This window comes from Argentina anserina, chromosome 2 (assembly GCF_933775445.1).
Source record: "Argentina anserina chromosome 2, drPotAnse1.1, whole genome shotgun sequence".
NCBI lineage: Eukaryota > Viridiplantae > Streptophyta > Magnoliopsida > Rosales > Rosaceae > Argentina > Argentina anserina.
In genome coordinates this window covers 18,332,519-18,357,873 of record NC_065873.1, presented here as the reverse complement: position 1 = coordinate 18,357,873, position 25,355 = coordinate 18,332,519, and the positions used below count along the sequence as shown (strand labels likewise).

At 39.2% G+C, this 25,355-nt stretch overlaps 2 protein-coding genes across 2 annotated transcripts; both read right to left on the bottom strand.

The window, feature by feature from the left end:
* Window positions 1-211: 211 nt before the first annotated feature.
* LOC126785268 (ABC transporter C family member 5) lies at window positions 212-8,353 on the bottom strand. The gene is made up of 11 exons (XM_050510897.1): window positions 5,377-8,353; window positions 4,931-5,251; window positions 4,761-4,847; window positions 3,750-4,436; window positions 3,489-3,653; window positions 3,044-3,338; window positions 2,350-2,564; window positions 1,869-2,174; window positions 1,464-1,527; window positions 1,122-1,361; window positions 212-888 (listed from the first exon to the last, which is right to left on the bottom strand). The coding sequence occupies exons 1-11, from the start codon at window positions 7,507-7,509 to the stop codon at window positions 785-787; spliced, it is 4,617 nt and encodes a 1,538-aa protein (XP_050366854.1). The 5' UTR covers window positions 7,510-8,353; the 3' UTR covers window positions 212-784.
* Window positions 8,354-15,902: 7,549 nt separating this feature from the next.
* On the bottom strand, window positions 15,903-19,956 carry LOC126782778 (tyrosine decarboxylase 2). Its single transcript, XM_050508087.1, has 13 exons — window positions 19,828-19,956; window positions 19,604-19,724; window positions 19,359-19,431; window positions 18,955-19,185; window positions 18,514-18,677; window positions 18,048-18,188; window positions 17,859-17,918; window positions 17,450-17,614; window positions 17,098-17,154; window positions 16,944-17,008; window positions 16,622-16,745; window positions 16,380-16,517; window positions 15,903-16,281 (listed from the first exon to the last, which is right to left on the bottom strand). Coding segments are annotated over exons 1-13 (1,470 nt in total). The 5' UTR covers window positions 19,830-19,956; the 3' UTR covers window positions 15,903-16,152.
* Window positions 19,957-25,355: the final 5,399 nt, after the last annotated feature.

The window sequence follows — 25,355 nt, the reverse complement described above, 5'->3', positions numbered from 1 at the left end:
ATAGAACACATAATATGGAATCCCTTGGATGAAATCCAAAGAGTTTATCAAGTCCTTGCATTTACAGAGCCAAGACTGTAAACATTATAAAAGAAATGAGAGCAAATTACTACATTCAAGGGCCATATATAGGGATTTGATAGGGATGCTGGAGATGCTGCATTATATTATCAGTATAACCATAGTGAAATCTTGCAAAACCAAAAAAGAGTTGCATGTAACTTACCTCAGCAAAACAAGAGGATATGCAAGGTTGTATAAACTGATGTAGCTCATTCAGTACCAAGTACAGCAGAGTAAATAGTTGGAATTAGGATTCTAGAAGACAAAACTATAATCTTGCCACCAAAATTGTGGATGAACATTAACTAATCCTTTCAGATCAAAAACATTACAACCCAGCTCCACCTATTCACTAACTACATAGACCTACAGCTTCCAATCTAAGGACTACATTATTGAACATGACTAGACACGACTTCACTCCTGATATTTGCCTCTTCTGTCGACTGTTATTTATTATAAACCACACTAACCCGACTTATTTTTAACCATGAAACAATTCCCCCGTTTGTTTTGGGGGATGAATTAGTGCATAATCCCTGTAGATTGGAAACAAGTTTCCTCTTATGGGGTATTGGGTTGATAATGGTGCATATCTCTCCCAATTAGCTTTCAACTTTGCCGAACGAAGCAGCAGCAAGGGAAGTGGCGGCAACTGCTTCAATTTGTACATTTGTTCTTGCTGCCTTTGAATCAAAGGTTCAATGGCATGCCATCTGATTCAAAAATCTGATGACCTTGATGAATACTCGGTCACCAATTTTAGAAACATGGATGATTTATCTTCTAACAGCCTTTGAGGAGTATCAAACTCTGCCACTCGACCTACAAACATATTGAATTAACTCAGGCAATATGCAGAATGAGGTAACAAAATTTCAATGCAGAAGATGACGACTTTTTTGGGAGACACATGAATGAACTTCCTAAAGTTGAGCTTACTAATGCACAAAAAAATTCAGTACCTTGCACAGTTTAGGACTTTTCTGATTTCTTGTATACTTTGAATATTTTCAAAGAAGACTTCTATAAATAATCAGCCATGTAACTGTACTTACCATCACTAAGAACCAATACTACATCACTGTCAATGACGGTTGGTATGCGATGAGCTATAGTGCACACAGTACAGTTCTTAAACTCTGATCGAATGATTTTCTGGATGAGGTTGTCTGTCTGCGTATCAACTGATGCTGTTGCTTCATCAAGCACCAGTATTTTGGCCTGCTTAAGCAATGCCCGGCCCAGAGAAACAAGTTGTCGCTGCCCCACACTCCAATTATCTCCATTTTCTAGCACTACAATTGAACATAACAAATCAACACAAGGAAATCACAACAAAAAACAAAAAAAACCAAGACATTCAATTTTTATTTATTTATAGTCAGTGGGTGCTATACCTGGTGAATCAAGCTTGTGCTCTGTTTTGCGGATTACCTCTCCAAGCTGAGATTTGTCAAGTGCCTGCACCAATTAAAATAAATAAATAAATAAATATTCAAGGAGAAAAGGTCGTGCAATGAGGTCAGTAATTTATAGGTCTGTTTATTCAAGCAAGTCAAATGATTTATAGGTACATTGTTGCAAAATAGGTCAGTGAGCCGCATAATAAATTTTTTCTACCAATGATGTATAATAATATAATTTAAGGATTGCTTAGAATTAGTACAGAGGAGCACTACTACATTCTAATCTACAAACATTCTACATAATCATATTAAACAATATTCTCAGCTGCTAAGTAATAGTCCAGAGAACTCAGCATTCTAAACGTGAGAGGATAGAATATCAAACGAAAATAATACCTGCCAAACTTCATGATCCGAATGCTCTTGAAGGGGATCAAGATTTTCCCTAATAGTTCCTTCAAATAAGGTAGGATCCTGGGGTATGATACTGAGACGACTACGGAGATCATGAAGACCAAGTGTAGAAATATCTATTTTGTCTATAAGGATTCTTCCACCTGCTGGTTCAATCAGTCGAAATAAGGCCTGGATCAAAGTGGATTTGCCACTTCCAGTACGTCCAACAATTCCAATCTTTTTTCCGCCAGGAAAAGTGCAAGATACCCCATGAAGCACTACAGGAAGACTTTCCTTGTAACGAACCTTCAAATGGAAGATGGAAGAAGAGTTAGCATTTTCAGAATTCAAAGGAAAGATAGTATAAAGTTGCACCGAACACTGACCATAACCATACTTATTACTTGAATTATAGGTACAGGAGAAAAGTAATCCCCACTTACTCATAGCACAAGTAACGCCAAGATTGATTCGGGCATACCTTTAAATCATGCAGTTCAATTGTTCCATTCTCTGGCCATCTTGTTGGAGGACGAGAATCTTCAATAACTGGGGGGGCTTCACTTGGAATTTGACTGTACTGATAAATCCTTTCTATGGAGATAATTTTGTTCTCAAGCTTGCAGAAGCTAAGTATCCACCGTGATAATCGTGCATTTAAATTCAAGCCATATGTTACAGCAAGACCCGCCATGCCTAAAATATGACAACGCGATAAAAATAAAGTCAACTAAAGACTTGGGATGTAGCGCGACTAAAATGTGAGAATACCATATCCAACTTATAGGCCACTATAGTTAATAAAAAAAACATATGAGTGTTTTATACACTACAATACAATACACACTGAAATGTCCAATTGAATGAAAAGGTCACAATGATTTGAGCTAAGAATAAGATAAGATTATCTTGTTCAAAATATGAGCCCATAGATTCCACTCCGGTTATAATTAGGAGGACTCGTGCCAAATGAAAAACGTCAACATGAAAAAGATAACATGTGGTACTCTGATTTACACCATCTAATTCAAAGAATTTCATCCTTTGTGTACACGATGATATAGAAGTGTACATACATTCACCCACCTTCCCTCAACATGTGTTTACCAGACTCTTATGCATGATAACATATATTCACAGAGGTAACATTCAGTAAATATAAAACATGAACTTACTTGGATCAATGGTTCCATGTGGAAAGCTCACAAGTAAAAGCATGCAGAAAGCAAACACAAAAGTCGAGAGCAACTCCATCCTTAGGCAGAGCCATTCAATAGCAGCAATACTGCAAAAGAATGGGCGAGCAAAACAATCGAGGAAATATAGATTTCTCTTCATAAACCTCTTTTCTTGTCCAAATCCTCTTATTGTGGCTGCCCCTGCAATTGACTCACCGAAAAGATGGATAATTGGAGATTTCTGAATGCTAACAATTCGTACTAATTCCCTTGACGAAGCCATGTAATATTTCTGCATCAAGAAATGCACACAGTCAGGTGCCATGTTCAACAATTTTTTAGCTAAAAATGGATGCTAACATCGTGCATCTCCATTTTCATTCTTCTCATTCCAAAAAACCAAGTAGTTTTAACACTGTTTAGGGCAGTGAAATTATGTTACCTGCATCCACAAACAAGCAATGGCCATAGGAACAACAAGAAGCAAAACTTGCCAGGTAACTTTGGTCATCACACCGATAATGCCTATAAGCTGTATTGTCGTTGAAGCAAACCCACCAAGTCTAAAAGGTATATCAAGATCCACCACACTTTGATCAATCGATACCTGTAGATGATTAATGGTTTATTGAATTATATATAGCAATGTTGGTGTAATTCATATTTGTGACAAACTTAAACTCCAGATACATAAGAAACTTACACGATTCAAGATTCGTCCAGCAGGGGTAGAGTCAAAGAAAGACATTGGTGCGCGGAAAACACTCCTAAGCATCTTCAAAAACAATTTCTGTGCAGCTTCTAGACCAAATGTAGCTACTAACACAGCCCTAATAAATATAAACCAAGAGCTCCCAAATGCAAGGGCCATGTATACACCAAGAAGGACCATAGCAGTCACTTTAGGCTGATCTCCCTGAGTTTGAGGATTCGCCCAAGCCATCCACCAACTACTAGCAATTTGAAGGAATTGAAATATTACTTGTGCAATGATTATGAGTGGAATCAGCGATCCTTTATATGCTGCAGCCATGTATGACAAGTAAACCTTCATGCTGACTCTTCCTCTTACCCTTTCCTCATCTTGCACAAGCTGCTTCTTTCTTGCACGCTTTGCCTTCTTTTTCTCTTTAATTGCTTTCTGCTCTGCAGCTGATGGACCTTCTTGCACTTCCTTCACCAAACAATCAACACTACTGCTTGTTGCATCACCATTTTTGACAGAGCCATCTGGACACAAGCTGTGATCTGAGTCGCTTGATGAATAATTAGGAATATCCATAGCTTCAATTGCTTCATGGTGTGCTGAGACTAGAGTCTTAAAATCAGTTCCTGCCTGTAAAAGATCATCATATTTTCCTGCTTGTATGATACGCCCATGTTTAAGAACCTACAGATATTGAAATCAAAGGTTAGAAAAAATGTCTCATACTGTCAAACATAATTGAAAACTGAGTCAGGGAATTAAACTGACAATTAAAATGAAAGGAAGGCTCAAAAATGAAAATGATAAAATAAAACATGGGTATACATTCCCCAACCAATCAGTGAGATAATACCATCACTACAGGAGACATGTCTGAACCACCTTAAATCTGAAATCAACAGATACTACCAGACTAAACTATAAGCATATGCTACATTGAAGATGGCAATGTGGACCTTTGTTTGGAGAAACAAAATTCTACAAGTTTGAAGAGTACAGACACTTTACCAGGATTAAATCAGCAGAAGGCAGAAATTCGACTTGATGGGTCACAAAGACAACAGTCTTGTCTTCTAATGCTGTTAATATGTATTCCTGCATTGCAAAATTTATTAATTTCAGCCATATTCAATTAGCAAAACATGATATTAATTAATGATACTATGAGAGAGTATAACCTTAAACAACTCTGATCCAGTGTGTGCATCAACTGCACTGAAGGGGTCGTCAAGTAAATAAATGTCAGCATCTTGATACAGTGCCCTTGCAAGCTGCACACGTTGCTTCTGGCCACCACTCAAATTTATGCCTCTATCACCAATTATGGTCTGATCTCCATGTGAAAATAGTTCCAAATCCTTTTTCAGTGAACAAGCATGAATAACCTTCTTGTATTTTGGTTTCTCCATGGGGCTACCAAAAAGAATATTTTCTTCAATATTACCAGACTGTATCCATGCTGACTGAGAAACATAAGCAGCAGTACCACACAACTTTACCTGAAATGTTACAAACAGAAACAAAGAAGTATGAAATATCTATGCTAAACAGTCATGCTAAGGCAAAAGTTCAAAAATAAAATTCAGATGCAAAAAAGAACTAAGAGTTAATTATACCAACTTACTTCACCGGAGATTTTTGGGATCTCCCCGAGTATGCAAGAAAGAAAACTTGATTTTCCAGAACCAACCATTCCGCATACAGCCACACGCATCCCTCTTTCCACTTTCATTTGGACTCCTGATAATGTTGGTCTTGCAGAGGAAGGGTCCCAGTTAAACACGCCATCTTTAATTTCTATTGATGTGCTTGTGATGCCCCGTGGCAGGACGATTGTTGCATCTTGCTGCAACTCTTCCTCCTGCAAGAACCCAGAAATACGATCAAGGGAAACTTTTGTCTGAGCCATCATCGATACCAGGTCAGGGAAATTCCTGAGTGGTTCTTGGAGGATCCTGAAAGTGGCTAGAGCAGAAAGAACACCACCTGCAGTGAGACGAGTACCCAAAAATATAGAAGTACCAAATGTGACTGCTGAAACAAATATAGGAGAGCTCCAGAACATGAATGTGATAAAAGCTTGCGAGTAGAGGGCTTTGCGTAGATATTTAAACTCCACACTACGCATCTCTTCTAACATCAGTCGGTATCTGTCCTCCCAAGCTTGCAACTTGAGAATTCTCATGTTCCGCAGGCACTCAGAAGTCTTCCTCATTCTCTCATCCTTGGCAGTCATCAACTTGTCTTGATAATCCTCTTGTATCTTTGCCAAGGGTACAGTAAGAACAATGGAGATAATGGTGGCAATCAATGTAGCAACAGAAGCAATTCCAACATTCTTGTATAGAATTGCAAGGGCAAGAACAATCTGCAGAGGAAGCATCCATATGTCATGAAGATACCAGGAATAGTCCCCTATCCTCTGAACATCAACAGCCATGTAGTTAACTATCTCTCCACTAGTGTGACTTTGCTTGGCTGAGCTGGAAAGCCTGAGTCCCTTTCTGTATACCATTGCCGTCAGAGCTGATCGTACATGCATACCCAAAATGTCCACCCCAAGATACCACTGCCTAGTTGTTATGGTCTCAACTAGCTTCGCTGCAAAGAAGGTCCCAGCAAGGATATACCCTTCATGAGGGAAAGTCTCTATCCCCCCCAAGTAATCAACGAAATAGCTGATCATATAAGGACCGACATATGAAACAAGAGTGTTCAAGCCAGCGAAAATAGCATTACAAGCTGCCTCCTTCCAAAAGGACTTGAGAATTGCCCACGCTAAAGAAGGTTGCCTTGAAGGATCTTCAGCCTTCAGTTTTTCCCAATTTGAATTCAAGACCTTATAGTTGGTCTTGGCTCGATCTTTTGGTGCCAGTAGAGGAATATCCTTGATCTCAAGCGGTCTCTTTGCCCCAGTTGAAAGAAGAGGGTTTATCCAAGATAGTGTAGCCAAGCTGAAAATCCCAGCATCACTATAAGGTGTAACCTTAAGACACCCTGCTTCTTCTTCAAGCAATGGCTCTTGAAGCTCAGAGTTTCTACAAACTACCACACCCGTCACACCCCTAAAAGCAAGGAAACAGAGAAACGCTAGAGCTGGTGTGGCTGCAAAATTAGCCACAACATGAGAGCGAAGGTGTATCAACCCTTGTTCTACAAAACTTCTCCCATCAACATACAAAGTGCACAAGCACAAGCCAAATGACACAACCCACCAAACCCTCATCAGAAATGGCAACTTTTCGGCAGCCTTGAACTTACAATGCAAAACCGAGAAGCTCAGCACAAACCAAGCTAAAGCATGTGCAGCTGGTAAGCAAAGCACAGACCAATGCACCACCTCACCCCTTCCTCCTCCCCCTCCTCTAACCAAACCAACCCCATCAAACCCCAACACCACAACTTGCACAAACAACACATAGATACAGCAAAAAACTGAAAATTTAAAGTCCGTACCAACTCTAACCTCCTGAATTCCCCCATCAACAACACTATCATCCCTCATTGGGTTCCCACTTAAACCCAAATCATCCTTCACCACCCTAATCCGGCCAAGACAGACAAACATCCGCCGGACAGAAACAACCAACAGAAATGCAATAACCAGTGCCAAATTAATGAAAATTGAAGAGAGCTCCAGAAAGGGAAGCTCTTGCACAGCAGCCAAAAGGGTCATCTGGGATTGCAGAACTGGGTTAGGAAAAGATAAGAACAATGAAGAAGCTGGGATTTTGTGGAGCAACAGAGTGAGACCCATTGCAGAACAGAGCTATAGGTCTCAACTTTATGAACAAACAGAGAGAAGTGAAAGTGGATTAGAGCTAGTATTAATAATAAGAAGAAGAAGGAGAAGAAGAAGAAGCGATCGAATCGTGTGGGCATTTCACCATCTGGGTTTTGAGATGCAACAAAACCTGCACAGGAGGACACATTGCACATGGAAACAAACAGGCTTTTATCTCATCATCACGGAAAACGAAGACATCTCTCTCTCTCTCTCTCTCTCTCTCTCTCTCTGTATCAAAAACGATTCCTTTTCAATTTCTCTTTTGTTATCTAAGCTATATAGAGCCAGCGAGGAGCCACAACATGACAAAGAAGCATCACGAAGGTGAAAAGCAATCCACTTTGATACAGAAAATAACAAAACAAATGACCTCAAAATGAGGGTGGGGAGGCTTTAATGGTGAACCAGCGGTGGTGCCGATGAAGACAAGTACGAACAACAAACCCCCATCCACAAACGCAAAGCAAAGCTCTGCCTTCCCTTTTGAGATTAAACCCAGAAAGCAGAATGAGCTACAGAACCCAAAGGTGGAGACTTTAAACGTGTTAAGACTCTTCTTCTTCTTCTTCTTCTTCTTCTTGTATCTACAAAGAATTGGTTTTAAAACTCTGCTTGTTGTTGTGTAAAGTTGTTAAAAAGGAGAAAACGATTTGAGCGAGTTGGGGCAGTGGCATGGCAAGTCTTCATTGTTTGGTTCGTATTGCTAGTGTAGTTTCCAATATTTTTTATCAAAGCGTTGTGCTTTGCTTCTTGTATAATTTTGAAGAGGAACAAATTGATCACAGAAGAAAATGGACATGGGGTTTGTGGTATGTTGATGGAGGTGAGATCATGATAGGGATATCAGCATCATATTGTGGGTTTTTAATTGCATTGAGATTGAGCTTGATGAGAGTGGACAGTCCATTTGTTAATGGTTCTTATTGGTTCGTTTCTCTGTGGGAATGTTTGTTGGTTTATACTTTCAACCTTTACGGTGTGTTTTGTGTTTGTGGGGTGCTAGTGGAGGATTCTAATGACATTATGACTGTGATGCCATAATGATAAGCTTTTAGTGGGTTTAACTAACAATGTTTCCAAGATTGATAACTTTGTGTAGTATATTAGATCACCATGAGAAAATTTTGCTCAAATAGGATGTTGGCATTTCTTTACTAAGGTTGTGGAAGAAAAGAGAGTTGTTTCCAATCCAAGTCATCTCCTTGTTTGGTAATGAGATAGATACATTTGTTATGTTTGGTAAGTGAAATGTGAGAGATTGAAGTTTGCTATATGACTAAATGGTGCCTAGAAACGGAGAAAACTGAAAACATTGAGCTATAGGGTGCTGGTTAATTTTTGAGAAAATGATATACTCTAGTGACTTGTAGGTCAAAACAACCCATAGACTATCTCTTATTTGTTTTTAAATAATTCTTTTCAATAATGTCTCATTGAACGTCACTTGCATATATTAGTCATCGGAGGTCCATATTTCAATTTATTTTCTTTTCAACTCATGTTTGAATTGTATTCTCACGGAGTTCATTTTCCGGCACTTTTTTCGACTAATGACACCTTTTTATCTTAAGGTTTCATTTTTTGACATCTTTAATCAACTTCTCTTACCGAAATCCTCTCTCATTTCAATTTCACTTCATTTGACAAGTGAAGTCGAATCCTATTTCCGGCCTCATAGTTTTGAAGATTAAACCAGCATGAAAATCATGACTTTGGAAGGTGGGGTGAGTACAATTCTACCTGTTTTTTGTGTTGAACATATCAGGTACCTTACTTATCACCAACTTTGGCTGCTTCTACCTAGACATAAAGATGATGACAAAATCACCAAACGCCTTTTCTGGTGAAACATTGGTAACATGGTCCATCTCTAACAGAGAGGATGAACCAGAAATCTATTTCGATCTAAGCTGACAAGCTCATGTGGCTGTGGGAGCACCATGGATACTTTTGGCAACTCAGACTACTTGTTCATGGGGGCCTGTACTCTGTGATGCACTCAATTTCAGATAGGGAGCTAGCTAGGGAAGTAAACTAGTAAAGTGTGCAGCTTCAAAAGGCAAATCCCAACATTTTCATTTGATTCAAAAGGGCACAGTACGTTGAGGAAAGTAGCCTCAAAGAAAAAGGAGGTTCTTTCTGTGTCATGAAATCAAAAGTTCAGAAGGAAATGTAGGTAAAAGGTTGAAAAGATGGCGATTGAGTGTAAAACAAACAATGCAATGCACTCTCAAGAGGAGATCATCAAGACTTATTTTTTGCAAGAATTATTCCTTTTGGAGTTAGAACTCATTTCTACTCCACCTTTTGATTTGCGCTTAAGAATATGGAATTGATACACTTTGATGCAACAATGTCCTAATTTCTTCAATATGAACAATATTGATTGTCAAATTCGTTTTAGCAACACCTACAATACATAGTGATAATAAAAGCTTTACTTGGGTTGATTTTAGGGGGTTGGAGGAAAGCTAAGCTTGTAAACCACCAAACGTTCAAATAATTTGGTATCAAACCTAAAGTCTCTACAAGTTAGCTTCTGGGTACATATCATGAACTGTTTGTGCAGAATTGGAATTCAATTCTGGGCAGATGAAAGCACGACTTGAGCTAATCCTGGTTCACATTAACCCCGCCTGAGTTGGACCGTTTTAATTAATCAATTTAGACGGCTCCTCATTCGCCTGGCTACTATATGTGATTTTCAACGTTCTCATTATGGTCTAACACAATGTGATGTGTCATTGTTTCCACATTTTTCATTTGAATTCAGGTTGTATTGTTTGATCGATCATGTTTGAGATGGAGATTTCACTAAGATACGTACAGGACTCAAACTCGTTTGACACTACTAGGACGAAGTGTTGGCTTTTAGGTAGGATGAGCACCCTTGTTTTAGAACACTAGCTATTTAGTGATCGAGATTGGGCGGTTCTAAGGTGATAATTTTAATTCGCCGATTGCATCATTCGTATGTTTGCGTTGGGATCGATCCTCATGTTGATTTACAGTTTGTATGAAAATGCGATGAGTATATATTGTTTCATAGTAGTTTTACGCATAGTTTTTTTTTGTTTTTTTTTTTTTGGCTTATTTCAAGTAATTAAAGTGCATCGACCGTCGATTACATATTATAAAAGTTAGGTCAATTTAAAGAAGTTGGAAAATTTTTCTAACTTTGGGCAAATTTAAAAAAATTCGTTATTCAACTAGATAGTTCCTTAGAGTCTTGGACCCTAGGAATATCCTTTACAAGGCCTGCCATGGGGGAGTACCGGTGGTGCGATCGCACAAGGCCCCGCGTTCCGGCAAGGCTCCAGAAGCTAGATTATTCTTATATTAAAAAAAATTATTAATTAAATTATCAAACCAATTATACATATAATGTACTTCAGTTCAATTAGTACCGTGTTTATTTTCTTAGTGGAACACACGTCTTGGATTCAAAACCCAACCTTCCTTTTTCTTTAACCAACATTTAAAATTGTTATTTGTGATCCCTAAGCCATAACCTCTACCTTTAACCAACACAAATATAAGAGGAGTTTTTCAAAGTTTAAAACTTTAAATTGTTGAAAACTTATTGAGATCAACCATGACACAAGAAAGATTGAATTAACTTTAATTTCAATTAAAAGTAGCTTTCAAATGAAAGGTTGATAGATGATTTTGCTTCCAAAAAAAATACAAGAAGATCCATCTTTACAAAATAATATTACAATGGCTATTATGTTATCTCTTGTTAAGGTTGAGTAATAGTTAAATTCTTGAAATTTGACCGAAATTCTCAAGAAATTCATAGGTGAATTGATGATAAGTACATGTAGGTTTTTGTTTTTGTTTTCATTGTGAATTTGATGATAAATGATTGAATGCCAAGAATTATCCACCTTATATGTGATGTTTGAGTTGTTAATTGACACTATCTGAGTTGATTCGATGACGATTACATACCACTTTTTAATAGTTATTTCTATATAAGACCCATTTGAAGTTTCGTACTAGGCCCTTCTATGCTCAGGACCAGCCCTAATCCTTTAAGAAAAGTTCTTATTGTGGAATTAGATGTGCCCGATTAGGGAGGAATTTTTTAGTCCTTCCGGAGAACCACGTGGTAAAATTTAGTGGTACTATTTTCCAATCATCATTTGACACTTAAGATTTAATTTTAAAAAATCATATTTAACCTATTTTATCAAAGACTATTTTGGGTTTATTTCTAAAACTCTACACCATACACTCTAATACCCTAAAATCTAAAACTCTAAACCCTAAACCCTAAACCTTAAACCATATACTCTAAAATCTTATACCTTAAACTTTAAGCTCTAAACACGAAATTTTAATTCAAAATTATTAATATCCATGAATGTAATTTCATAAATAATAAAAAAATATAAAATTATAATTTTAATATAATAAATTTATGTGTCAAAATATAACAAATAAGAAGACCACTAGACATTGACACGTGGTTCTCCGAAATCATTAAATTGTTTTTCCGATTAGGTGCGTTAGAGAGGAAATACAATCCAATATTTTAAAGTGCAAATGGATAATCCCATCACATCTCTTCAACATCATCAAAGTCATAGATCCATGTACCAGCCCACTTTATACGGATGAGGACAATTTTTGCTACACAGTTTCATCGTAATCTTCTTCCTTCTTTTTGTCCTCTCCTACTAGCTCTAGCAAAACAACAGCAGATCTTATGTATTCATTAAGCCATATGAATAGCAAATGGTAATAAGACATGTTAGTATATATCAATTTGAAAGTTAATTAATGCAAATTAAATAAACCATGGGCTTCAATCGATCAGTTCAAATAGTCTGTATACCCTGGTGAATACTAGGATCGACAACAAATTGCTAAACAAAATCAAAGCATATCTATCTTCTTTCGTTTTGGGTACGTTTGGACCATTGAACCATTCTGATCTAGTTGTGCATTTCATCACCCTAATTATTACAGAGTAATCAGTAATCCATATTTACGTAACATGCATGGTGAATACTATCTAAATTCAGCTTGTAATGGTGTGAAAATCAATCATATATATATATATATATTTATATTAACCTAGTCGTACAGTAACAATCATCGACTAGTTTTTGTTTATAAATGTTTGAGACAACGGTGACAGAGGCCCAGGCAAAAGAACAGGAGATCGAAGAAGAGCTATCTCAAAGCACCGGTGATCACTCCAGAACGAGCAACACCTTATCAGCTAGAAAGATGTCATCACTCATCACTCATCACTCATCACTCATCACTCATCAAGAAGAATACTAATAAATTATAAAAGCTGGGCAACCTAGAAGGATGCAAATCCCAGGAGAATTTGACACACACCAGCCTTGGCCAGAGCATCAGCTGACAGCTGCCATACATGGAGCCATGCTTGATTGACCTAGCTAGCTAACTCGACACATATAAGATTTAGAGCAGCGGCAATTATTGCTGAAATTTTTTCAGCAAGGTTCGCACGCCAAGGGCAATGTCATCATATTTCACGAGTTGGAAAAGCACAGAACAGTCAGATTCCACTTCAAGATGAGTGACCATGAAAGCATCAAGGGCAAGTTTCATTAATTTTAACCCATGAAATATATTAATAATCCGATCCCCAAGTCTCTGCCTGCAGCATTTCTCCTATTCATCGGAGCCTATGTTGCACATAAAACGAATTTCGAGTTCCCATGGCAGATGAGTCCTAAAATGACACCTCCTGAGACGTACGATACTTCCATCACCTGTTTCAGAGCCCTTCACAGTACGTCATTTTAAATAAGATTGTTTACAGACCTGACACCGTTAACATTTCAGCATTTGTTTTTCGTTGAGAATGAATTGTGTAATTAGTTTTGTTTATAAAAGATTAAGATAGTAGCGACTAGCGAATGAGGTAAACCTTACTCACTCCAAATAATGTAATTGCTCACGCATCGTGATCTTTATATAAAAAAGCATTTTGTTAGACATTTCATGTTTTTCTTAATTTCTTTCTCCCTTCGTATAGTCCGCCGATCAGTTATGAGATGAACAAAAACAATGGCAAAAACTTGTTGAAATCTCCATGCAGGCTTGCGTATAAGTGATATAAATTGATGAGTACTTAATTAGGTAGAGTAAGAATTAGCCTGCACGAGCCATATGCTGATATGCATAACGCGCACCGAGCTTAATTAATTGTGTTAGCGTCATATTTTGATCCAAGAACTCCGAACGCGAGTGTGATCGATATCATTTCCAGCCGGTAGCCGAATTTGAATGTATCAATGGCAACTTAAACATGCAATAGGCTGGTTACTAAAAACTATATATCTTCGATCGATTCAGAGTTTGTGCCATAGAGACATTTAAACACTAGAATTTTCAAAAGCACAATCGGATGGTTTTCTCTTTCACCGTGCAATGCTTGTAACTAAATTTCATTTCATTTTCTCCTGTTTCTTTAAGGGTCATGTAAGATGATGTAGTGCAACTCATAATAAAATTAAGGATAAATTCCTTCTATAGTACTTGAGGTATAGTCAGTTAGATATTTAGTACCTAATGTTTCAAAAGAGGACACACTAATACCTGAAATTATATTTTATGTGATTTTTAGATACTTATATTGAATTTTTTATTAATTATAGAGGGTAAAATTGACATATACATTTATTTATCAAAATAAAAATACTAGTAGAATTTTATATGGGTTTAAGGCTAATTTCTATCAAGGTGATATTCATCATTTTTGTATCATTTGTAAGAAAATAAACATGAATTAATTTTAAGCTTTAATTGAAGGTAAAAAATTAGATTTTTGTTTAGGAAATCTAAAATTAGTGATGTTAATAGAATGTTTTTTGTTAATTAAATATAGCCTCACTGAGTAGTTTTGTGAGATGATTGAATTTCATAAACATAAAACTGTATCAACATGATCCAAAAATATTAAGTTAAACGCATAAAATGATTAAGATTTGAGGATAATGAACACGTAACTCATGTTTTATTGTATTTTTATAAATATATACTTTAATGTTTATTTTACCATTCCATTAGTCAACATAAGTTCTAAAATGTCATATAAAATCTAATTTCAGGTACCATACTGTCATGTTTGAAATATTAAGCACCAAAGTGTCCAACTACCCATACCTCAGGTATCATAGAATGAATTTACCCTAAATTTAGTTAGTTGCATCATCACATCAGTATGGTCTTCAACAATGTCACAGATTATGAGAAATGACTCATAACCATTGTCCCCTTCTGGTTATACTGATCCTGCTAGAACTAAGCCATCTTGCTTTTCTCTGCTATTATGATGTGCAGCCAGAAAGGAACGGTCAAGCTAGCACTCACCCCCACCCTAGTAGCCTCTAACTTAAATGCCTTTCAAAAATCTCCTCAACGTTGATCATGTCTCTGCTACAATGTGACTGTGATGGCCAGGAAAAGAGCTCATTTCAAAATTGGTACATCTGTGGTCCACGGCTGGCAATGCTACAGCTTGCAAGAGATTTTGTATGGTAGCAGGAAATGGCAAAGACTGATGTTGAATGGTGATGGACCTTGCTAACCATATCATACACTAAGTTACAAGATGTTGATAGATGTTCATCTATGTAACATATGTCTCGGTAATGGGATACTCAATCGCTATCATGTGACATAATAATGTTCAAAGAGTCACAATTTTCGATTTACAATGTCGATCGACTCATTCCTCAGTTAACTGGATCTGATTATTTACCGACCGGACTCAAAATGCAGAGTCGATGATGTTCGGAATCCCTTTAAATGATCTGCATGCGTGAGGGGATCCCGGACTGAAAACACCTATAGCCAAATAAAAGGACGAAAACATAGTTTTTAACAACATAAACAGGTTCAACTTCAAAGCTAGATTGGTTGTGGTGTACGCTCTTATCAAAACCATATTCAGCAAGAAATGTTGTGTCGGCAATATCAGACAGAAATGGAGTACCAAACTACCAAAGTATGTATTAGCTTGCACAAGCATACATGGCAATTGTCTTGTGCTGGCTTCATATTTCACAAAACTTCAAATGCTGGATTGGTGAGTGGCTCCAACTTAAACCATGGGCTTGGGTTTCAAGTTTTCTCCAAAAAAAGAGGATGATAGATGGTTGCAATGCATAGTTAAACACTCGATCTCAATGCGCCCAATGGATTAATAAATAAAATTATGCTTTAAAATGGTAAGGGAAAACGTCAAATTTATTCATGATTTACATTGCTAGTTAGTTATTAGTCTTCTGATATTTGTTGATCTTAAGTTCAAATGTCCATTCACTCAAGATCCATCAAGCTTCACAAGTTCACAATTCGAGTTGTCATTTTGTACTGTGTTGGTTGAGAGACCCTAGCTTTCAGAGTACATTTTGCCATTTTGGCCAACCAAGAGTTTGATGAAACAAACAAAAGTCTTTGAGGCCATTTGGTTGAGCAGATATAATTAGGTAGCTGAGTCTTTCGGTAGGATAATAAAGATTAAGGCCTTTTAAAAAAATGTCTTGAGGATTTGAATTGGCATTGTAATGCAATAGAAAATAAAAGGCTTCCATGCTTCTAAATTTGTGGGAAGAAAGGTCAACCTAAAGAGGTTGCTAGCAGTGCAGATGCCTCATCTTGCAAAACCTTCCATGCTGCATTAACATGCTTCTCCTCAGTCAATGGAGCTCCTACTGCAAAACGTAATATGTATGTACCAGAGAGGACCTGTATAATAGTTTCTTATCAGGTAAATGTTACCATAATGCCTATTAGAACCAAAAACAAGACACACAGCGTCTGGATGTATTTGATTGTGAGCTTACTGTGTGAGAAATGTAAATCTTCCCTGTTGAATTTACAGCATCTAATAGGTCATGGTTCAATTTTCTGGCGCAGGCCTCATCACCATGAGGAGGCAGAAGGCGAAAACAAACTAACGAATAGAGTCGTGGAGTAACAATCTGCAATTTATGGTGAAGTATCAGCAAGACGCAAGGTAGTTGAAGAAGTCACATGGGTTAAGAATATAGCAGTCAACAAAAGAGTTCATGGAGTATATGGTTACCTCAAACCGGGGGTCTTGAGCAACAAGCTCTTCAAATTTTTTGGCCAAATTGATATGATTTCTTATGTAGGACTGTAGGTTCTCCAAACCATAAAGTCGCAACACCATCCATAGCTTCAATGATCTGGAGGAATCAGTCAGTTCTTTTAGATAATGACACTTAATTCTTAAGCATACAACAAATCACATAAACCCACTCAAATGTGACATGAACTTCTTTATCCTTAAAGAAACCAAGCTCAAAAAGCAGCTTACGGATGAATACTATCTCAAGAGCGACTGTACTCACTATTTTAGAGCAGAAGCGTGTACAAAGGCATACCTAAACCGTCGTCCAAGTGGAATTTGCCAATCTTTGTAATCCACAACCATGTTTGCTTGAGATGCCTGTAGCATCAACAACATTATTAAATTCACAATGTGGTCTGTTTTCATTTTGAATGTCCAAAAGATAATGATGGGAAAAACATATCTACCTTGTTTTTCAGGAACTCAGGATTCGTAGACAAGGATTGGACCAAAGCATTTCTATCCTGTTATCAAAAAATAAGTATATACTGTACTGAGTTAACAGGGAACATGAACTAGCATATGAGAGCAAAAGGGGTGATGTAAAACAAATTAAAATGCTTCTGATCAATTTAACTTAGAGATTGAGAGGAACGATTTATGTAAAATTGTTTGTGTTAGTTCTTAACTTTCATATCATGCTGAATGTTTCTTAAAATGGTTAGTATGGTTCATAGAAGAGTCAAGAAGTGGAAAAGAAGTGCAGAATGGTCAAAGTTATAAGCAAACAAAAAATTCACAACTAAAAAAATGGCATACCTTGATCCAGAGCACTGAACAATCAAAGTTCGTGAGAAACCATTTATGAGCATTCATGTTAAATGAGTCTGCTTTCTCAACACCATCAATGTAGTGGCGGTATTCAGGACAAATACAGGCACTGCCAGCATATGCAGCATCGACATGGAACCACATTTCGTTGTCCTGCAAAATTGCAAAGCATTACAATCATGCTAATAATAGATAAGCCTTTAATGTGTGTTGATCATATGTGTTCTGATTTAAGAGAAGTGACTTTTAACTCCACACCACTACAAGCAGGAAGTTTGAAACAAGAGCTTAAAACTATTCTGCATGCAAGATCTTAATATCCAATAGGTTGTTCAAAAGTTGATTGGCAAAGCAAAACCAAGATTAAAAAAATTGTAGTGATCTTTAACTAAGTTACCTTTGCAATCTCTCCCAGTACTACCAATGGATCAACTGCTGTTGAAGAAGTAGTACCAACCTGCATATACAAATGCAAAGTTCCAGTAGTTGAAATAACTAGGCAGAACCAATTGCAGGTTCTGAGTAGAAAGGTATGATAACGCACAAACAGTGAAACAAACTAGTATAAAAAGCATTTATTTCTTACTGTTCCACATAAGAAAAAAGGAATTAAACCACAGGTGATGTCATTTGAAATTGCTTCATTAAGTACACTGGGGGAAAGAGCATAATTAGTAGTTGAGCTGGTACTCAGCATCCTGCAATTCTCAGGATGGATTCCTGCTATCTGCCATTAAACAAAAATCATCATGAGAATTGACATACATAATCAATATGACGTTAACTTGAACAATATCTACAAGTAAAGTATGTTGATTAAATCACGCAAACACCATGTAGTAGAGATGAAAAATTACAGGGAACAAAAGAACTGAGGATGCCTGCACACTTTACGGCATCATGACTGTACATATATAACATGCTTATAGTTATTCTCACTAGAAATATATTAAACAACAAGCTTCTCAAGTGGGTTCTAAATGCCTACCTGAAAATTTCAAGTGTAAAAATATGTACAGAAAAAAGAGAGATAGAGTACACTAGGAAGATACCTGACAGGCTTTCTGCAAGGCTGAATGTGTTTGATCAGATGCATAAACAACAAGCTTCTCAAGGGCATTTTTCCCTACCCTTCTCAAAATCTTATCACGAGCAGCCAGCATTACAACTAGAACAGCCTCACTTGCAGTGCCTTGTATCACACCACCACCTTGTCCTGCAACAACAGCTCCAACAATAAGTCCATACACCATGCAATTACGGTCAATTTTAAATGTAATTCTCATACCCCACTAGTACACGAGAGAAGAAAAATTTATAATCATCTAATCATAGCTTTACATGCATTTATATTTTGGCAAAAATATAAACGTAATGTTATGATTTTTTGTTTTTGTTTTGTTTCCACAATATGATAGAGGGTTAACTGGTTAAGAAGTCGAATGTGCAGAAAACATAGTTCATTAACCACAACATAGTCACAAGAGCCACACCTGCTGAAAGAAACTCGTCTGGAAGTTTAATCAATTTAGCAAGCCAATCAAGAACGATCATCTCCAGTTCTGTTGCTGCAGGAGAAGTCACCCAACTAAAACCCACAATGTTAAGACCAGCACTGAGCATCTCCCCCAAAAATCCAGCAATGCTGCTATTAGAAGGATAATAAGCAAAGAAGTTTGGACTCTGCCAATGGGTCACCCCTGGTAGTATCTTGGCCTGGATATCTGCAACCACGCAGCACTTTGTTCTTTACATATACAAATTTTTGGGAAATGCAATGATCAAGCATATGAAGACTAATAAGTGACAGCACAATTAAGAGCACTAAAAGTAGCTACATTTCAATGCAACATGCAGTAAAAATCTATTACATGAGAACCCAATAATGAAATCTCACCATCAAATATATGTTGCAAAGATTCTGGTTGAGTAGGCGCAGAATCAGGTAGAAGTTCTCGGAGATATCCGGGCTGCAAAACGTGGCTGAACTAAGTTATAATAGTTCAAATTCTTATTGAAAGAGCCATCAATAATGATGTGGGTTAAGAATATTAGGATCACTAGACAAATTGCCAAAAAAAAAATCAACTTTTGTGTGATTGCCTTGCTATAAAATGAGAAATGATGGAGGTTATGGTAAACCTGAACTTGGCTGAGAACAGGGAAATCCTCAATGGTTTTGTAGTAATCAGCAATGAAATCCACCATCTTGTGAGCATTCTCTCTGAGCTGCTCAGTATCCATTGGCTTCAATCCACCCTCCCTATTTCCATACAACCCAAAAGTGCATAAAAGATTAAAGTCTCATCAGTTTTTTTATATGATCAAACATACAACAAAACAAACACAGAGAGATTGTGACTTACATGTTCTGGGTTCTGTCTGAAGATAAGAACTGAGGTAGATGAAGACTCTAACAATAAACTGGAGACATGAAAAGTGAGCGATGAGGCGGCAAACTTGGAAAAGGTTTTGTCTTTTCGAGTGGACTCTGCTGAGTGGACAGTATGTGACCGCGAATCACAGTTAGCGTCACAAAATATATTTAAACTTCCTGTTATACCCCTTCTCCAAACAAACAACAAAAGCAAAATTCTTTACTGGAGAAAAAAAGAATGGCCTTGTTGAAGCCCATGGCATGGCGGTAGGGTTTTCCAAACTAGGAGCAGAGCCAACTAAAGGTCATTGCAATACTTATCTTTATCTGCCTCTGATTAATAGTTTTTCTGCCGTCATAAAGCTGATGGACACATGGTTTTGCCAGTTTTCTATAAGGTGGATCCGTCCGATGTTAGGAAGCAGAGCGGCAGTTTTGCACAAGCATTTGCCAAGCATGAGGAGATTTTTGAGGAGGCAATCGTGACAAAATGGCGAAGAGCTCTTAGAGATGTTGCGGGACTGGGTGGAATGGTTTTAGGAGATCAGTAAGTTAATTCATTCCCTTCTAGGACTCTAACATGGACTTTTTCGGTTAGTAGTTGTTTCTTCACAAGCAAATGCAATTTGAGAAGGTAGTGAAGGACTAGCTGCTTGGTTATATATAGAAGGTTTATTTTTCCAATATCCTACACTAACTTTGTGTTAGGACCATCCCTAATCCCCATCCTAATCAAGCTACATGTTAGGATCACTTTCTTAACTCCCTCTTAATCCTCAGTTCTGTGTATTACATGCAATAGTAATAGTTACAAGCTCTAATGGGGTCCTGCAAGACGTGTCACATTTTCCCTTTTATCTGGAAGAAAATCTCTATGACTCTTCCTTTAAAACTTGTAACCCGGAGCCCTTTGGGGGACATGAAAGGAATCAACAATTATGCATTAAACTCTTTTCAGCTTATTCTCTTTTCTTCTGCAAATCCCGCCCTCACCAGTTTGGTTCTACCATCTGGTATCAGAGACTCCCATCATGAGGGGGCTCCAAGTGTCTTCCAATTACCATTCACAGACACCTCCACCACCCAACATACACATATCTTCCGCTGACCTCCCTATCAACTCTGCAACCCCTACCGACATTCCATCTTCTTCCTTCCAACCCGAGGAAGTAACCCAAACCCACCTTAGAGAGGTCCGTCAGGCCATCGAGATAGTCCGAGATGAATTGCACATGGCATTGGACCGAGCCACCGAGCGTAGGCAGGAACACGAAGATCATGTAGCAGCTAAGCTGGATTTGTTTGAGCAACTCCTGCTCCGCCACAGTGCCATGCCCAACGACACTCTACATCCGAGCGTCGTGGCATCCACAACTCTGCCTCACACCAGCTCAAATCTCCAATTTGGCAGCTTTACTCCATCAGCCTTGCCTCTGCCACAAACCCCAGCCCCACCACGCCCATCTATCCACCTACACAATTCCCCACAAACACCATCTTACACCACTGCTCAGCCCACATATACAACCCCCTATCCGACCCCTCTACAGTACAACCACCCCATCAACCCTCTCACTTCGCATACACCACGACCTCAGTTACAGAACAACCTTCACCACATCCCAAATGTACAACCACAACCTCACAACCACAACCATCACCACCAACAACCATACTACCGCCCTCCTAAGATTGAACTTCCCCGTTTCATGGGAGAGGATGTTACCGGCTGGTTCGCCATGTCGGAGAGGTACCTCAGTTCATAACAAATACCGCCAGAGGTGCGTATCCCCATTGTTGCAGCTCACTTCGGTCCCAACCTCTCACATTGGATGAATTTCTTTGAGCAGAGAAACCCCAATTGCACTTGGGAACAATTTGTGGGTTCCTTCTTGGAGCACTTTGGAGGAGGTACCATCACTGACTACAAGACGAGTATCACTCACCTACAACAACGTTCGTCGATCGATGTCTTCATTTCGGAATTCACCATTTTGGCTTGCCGGATTCCGGAATGGACCGACGACGATTTCAAATCCATATTCTTGGGTGGTTTGAAACCGGAGATACAACACAACGTCAGACTCTTGGATCCTCCTTCCCTGGCCACTGCCCAACGCCTTGCTCGAAGGTATGAAGCCAAACTACAAGACAAGAATGTGAGCCGTTTCCCTCGTCCTTTTCCTTGGCAAAGCTTAAACAGGCCACCACCTTCCCCTGCCACATCACTTTCAAACCCAATCCCCAATTCCACCACCATTCCTCTATCACAGAACCGTGCCCAATCCCCATCTGCCTCTAATGGTCCAACCCACTATCAACCAAGAACAAATTCTGATACTCAGTTCCGTCACTGGCCAGCCAATTCCCAAAGAGAGCGCATAGCCAAAGGTCTATGCCTTCACTGTGACGACAAATGGTCTTGGAACCATGTTTGCAAGCAGCCAATTATGGCAATTCTAGAAGCCCCTACCATTTGTGAACCCACTGAGACAGAGAGGTATGCAGAAGAAGAGGAAGAATGTAACCCACCACCAGATCAAAATACAGCCTTACCCATCCATGCTATAACCACGAACTGAATCAGTGAAATGATGAGATTCGAAGGATCCATCAACAACCACCCAATCAGAGTATTTGTCGATTGTGGCTCTGCTATGAACTTCCTCAATCCGGAAGTTGCGACCAAGCTGGGTTGTACCATTGTTCCCCCATCAAACCTCCGCTTCAAGTCGGTGACTGGTGAACCGGTCAAACCGTCCGGGATGGCAGAGAATGTAACAGTTACCATCCAAAGCTATCACTTTACCAGCTCATTTCTTCTCCTTCCGGTTGATGAATGTGATCTCCTTCTCGGGGTCCAATGGCTGGATACTTTGGGTTTTATGGGGTGGCATTTCCCCGATAAAGTTATGGCTTTCACAGCTCAAGGCCAATTCCACGTTCTGCAAGGTATAACCAACAAACCATCCTCTGCGGCTCCATTGGACTTATGTGCTTTATTATCTTCAGAACAGTTGGATACTTATCCCTATCCACCCGAACCCAAATGGGAGCATCAACAAACCCATGCTCAGAGTATCCGGGAGTTGCTACATTCTTTCAGTGATTTGTTCGCTGCACCAACGGGCTTACCTCCCCCACGGCCCATTGATCACTGCATCTCGTTGCAGCCCAATACCAAACCGGTCAATGTTCGACCGTATAGATATGCTCATTCTCAAAAGTCCGAATTGGAGGCCCAAGTCCGTGAGATGCTCGCCCAAGGTCTCATACGACCTAGTCAGAGCCCTTTTTCTTCTCCAGTCCTCCTTGTCCGCAAGAAAAAAGGCACATGGCGTTTTTGTGTTGATTATAGAGCCCTTAATGCCGTGACCATTAAAGATCGGTTTCCTATTTCGATAGTTGATGAGTTACTTGACGAATTATATGGAGCCACCCTTTTCACCAAGCTTGACCTCCGCTCTGGCTACCACCAAATTCGCATGAAAGAAGTGGACATCCACAAAACCGCATTTCGCACACATGAAGGTCACTATGAATTTGTAGTAATGCCTTTTGGTCTTTCTAATGCTCCATCTACATTTCAAGCACTTATGAATTCATTGCTTAAGCCTTTATTACGCAAGGGTGTGTTAGTATTTTTTGATGACATTTTGGTGTATAGCAAAGATTCAGATTCTCATGTAACCTTGCTTGCCGAAGTTTTTTCCATTCTTAGGGAAAATGATTTGAAGCTCAAGGAATCTAAATGCGACTTTGCTCAACCCACCATCAAATATTTGGGCCATGTCATCTCCAAAGAAGGTGTGGCAGCCGATCCAGATAAAGTCAGCAGTCTACTTGCTTGGCCCTTGCCCACTTCAGTCAAAGCCTTACGTGGCTTTCTCGGATTAGCAGGCTATTATTGCCGTTTGGTGAAAAACATTGGGATAATAGCAAAACCCCTCACTGAGTTGCTGAGAAAAGATAATTTTGTGTGGACACCTGCAGCCACCGCCGCTTTTGATGCTCTCAAGGCCGCAGTCACCTCTGCGCCGGTCCTCCAATTGCCGGATTTTTCCAAGCAATTTGTTGTCGAGACTGATGCGTCGGGCACAGGGTTGGGTGCAGTATTGACGCAGGAGAAACATCCAATTGCTTATCTTAGCAAATCTCTCTCTCCTGTACATCAGCAGCTCTCCACTTATGACAAAGAAATGATGGCGATCCTCTTTGCGGTCAATAAATGGCGCCACTACTTATTGGGTAATCGGTTTCTCATCCTTACAGACCACCAAACCCTTCGCCACCTGCTTGATCAACGCATCACGATGCCGTCACAACACAAGTGGTTATCCAAACTATTGGGGTATGATTATGAGATTTAGTACCGCGCCGGTGCCCAAAATACAGTTCCTGATGCTTTATCTCGGCAATTCGAGGTTTGCGCCATTCATTCAATTTCTGCCCCAGTTTTGAATTTTATGGATCAAATTGCACAGGCTTGTAACCGAGACACTGAGGGTCAGTCAATTATGGCTGCCTTCCGAGCTAGCCAACCTACAAAGGCAGGATTTACCATCTCCAACAATCATTTGCTCTATAAAGATCGTTTCTTTGTTCCTGCCTCCTCAGATTGGCGACCCAAGTTACTATTTGAGTACCACTCTTCCTTGCAAGCAGGCCATTCAGGCTATTTGAGGACTTATGCTCGTATTCGTCGTAGTTTCGCTTGGCCAGGAATGCGACGAACCATCAAGGAGTACATTGCAGCATGTGACCAGTGCCAACGCCAAGCTTATGAGACCATTAGACCTCCAGGTCTTCTTCAGCCTCTTCCGGTTCCGGAAGAAGTGTTCTCAGACATATCAATGGATTTTGTTGACGGTCTTCCGCTCTCTCAAGGCCACAATGCTATAATGGTGGTAGTTGATCGCTTGTCCAAATATGGCCATTTCATTCCAGTGTCTCATCCTTACACTGCTGCCGGTATCGCTGTTGTATTCACCAAGGAGGTTTTCCGCTTACACGGAATGCCTAAGAAAATGTGAGTGATCGGGATCCAATCTTTATTAGTCGTTTTTGGAAGGCTTTTCATCAATTGCAGGGTACTCAGCTGTGTCATAGCTCGGCATATCATCCTCAATCGGACGGGCAAACTGAGGTGGTTAATCGTTGTTTGGAACATTACTTGAGATGTTATGTCGCAGACAAACCCTCATCTTGGTCGGAGCTGCTCCATTGGGCGGAATGGTGGTACAATACCATTTTCCACTCCTCTATCCGTATGACACCCTTTGAGGCCTTGTATGGAAAACCTCCTCCATCAGTAGCTCGCTATCTACCGGGGTCTACTTCAGTTGCAGCAATTGACACTACCCTCCGCAGCCGTGATCAATTGTTGGCTCAACTTAGGCAGCATCTAGAGAATGTCCGCAACAGGATGAAGCAACAAGCCGACAAGAACCGCACCGATAGAGAATTCAAGGAAGGTGATTGGGTGTTTCTCAAATTGCACCCATACCGGCAGCAATC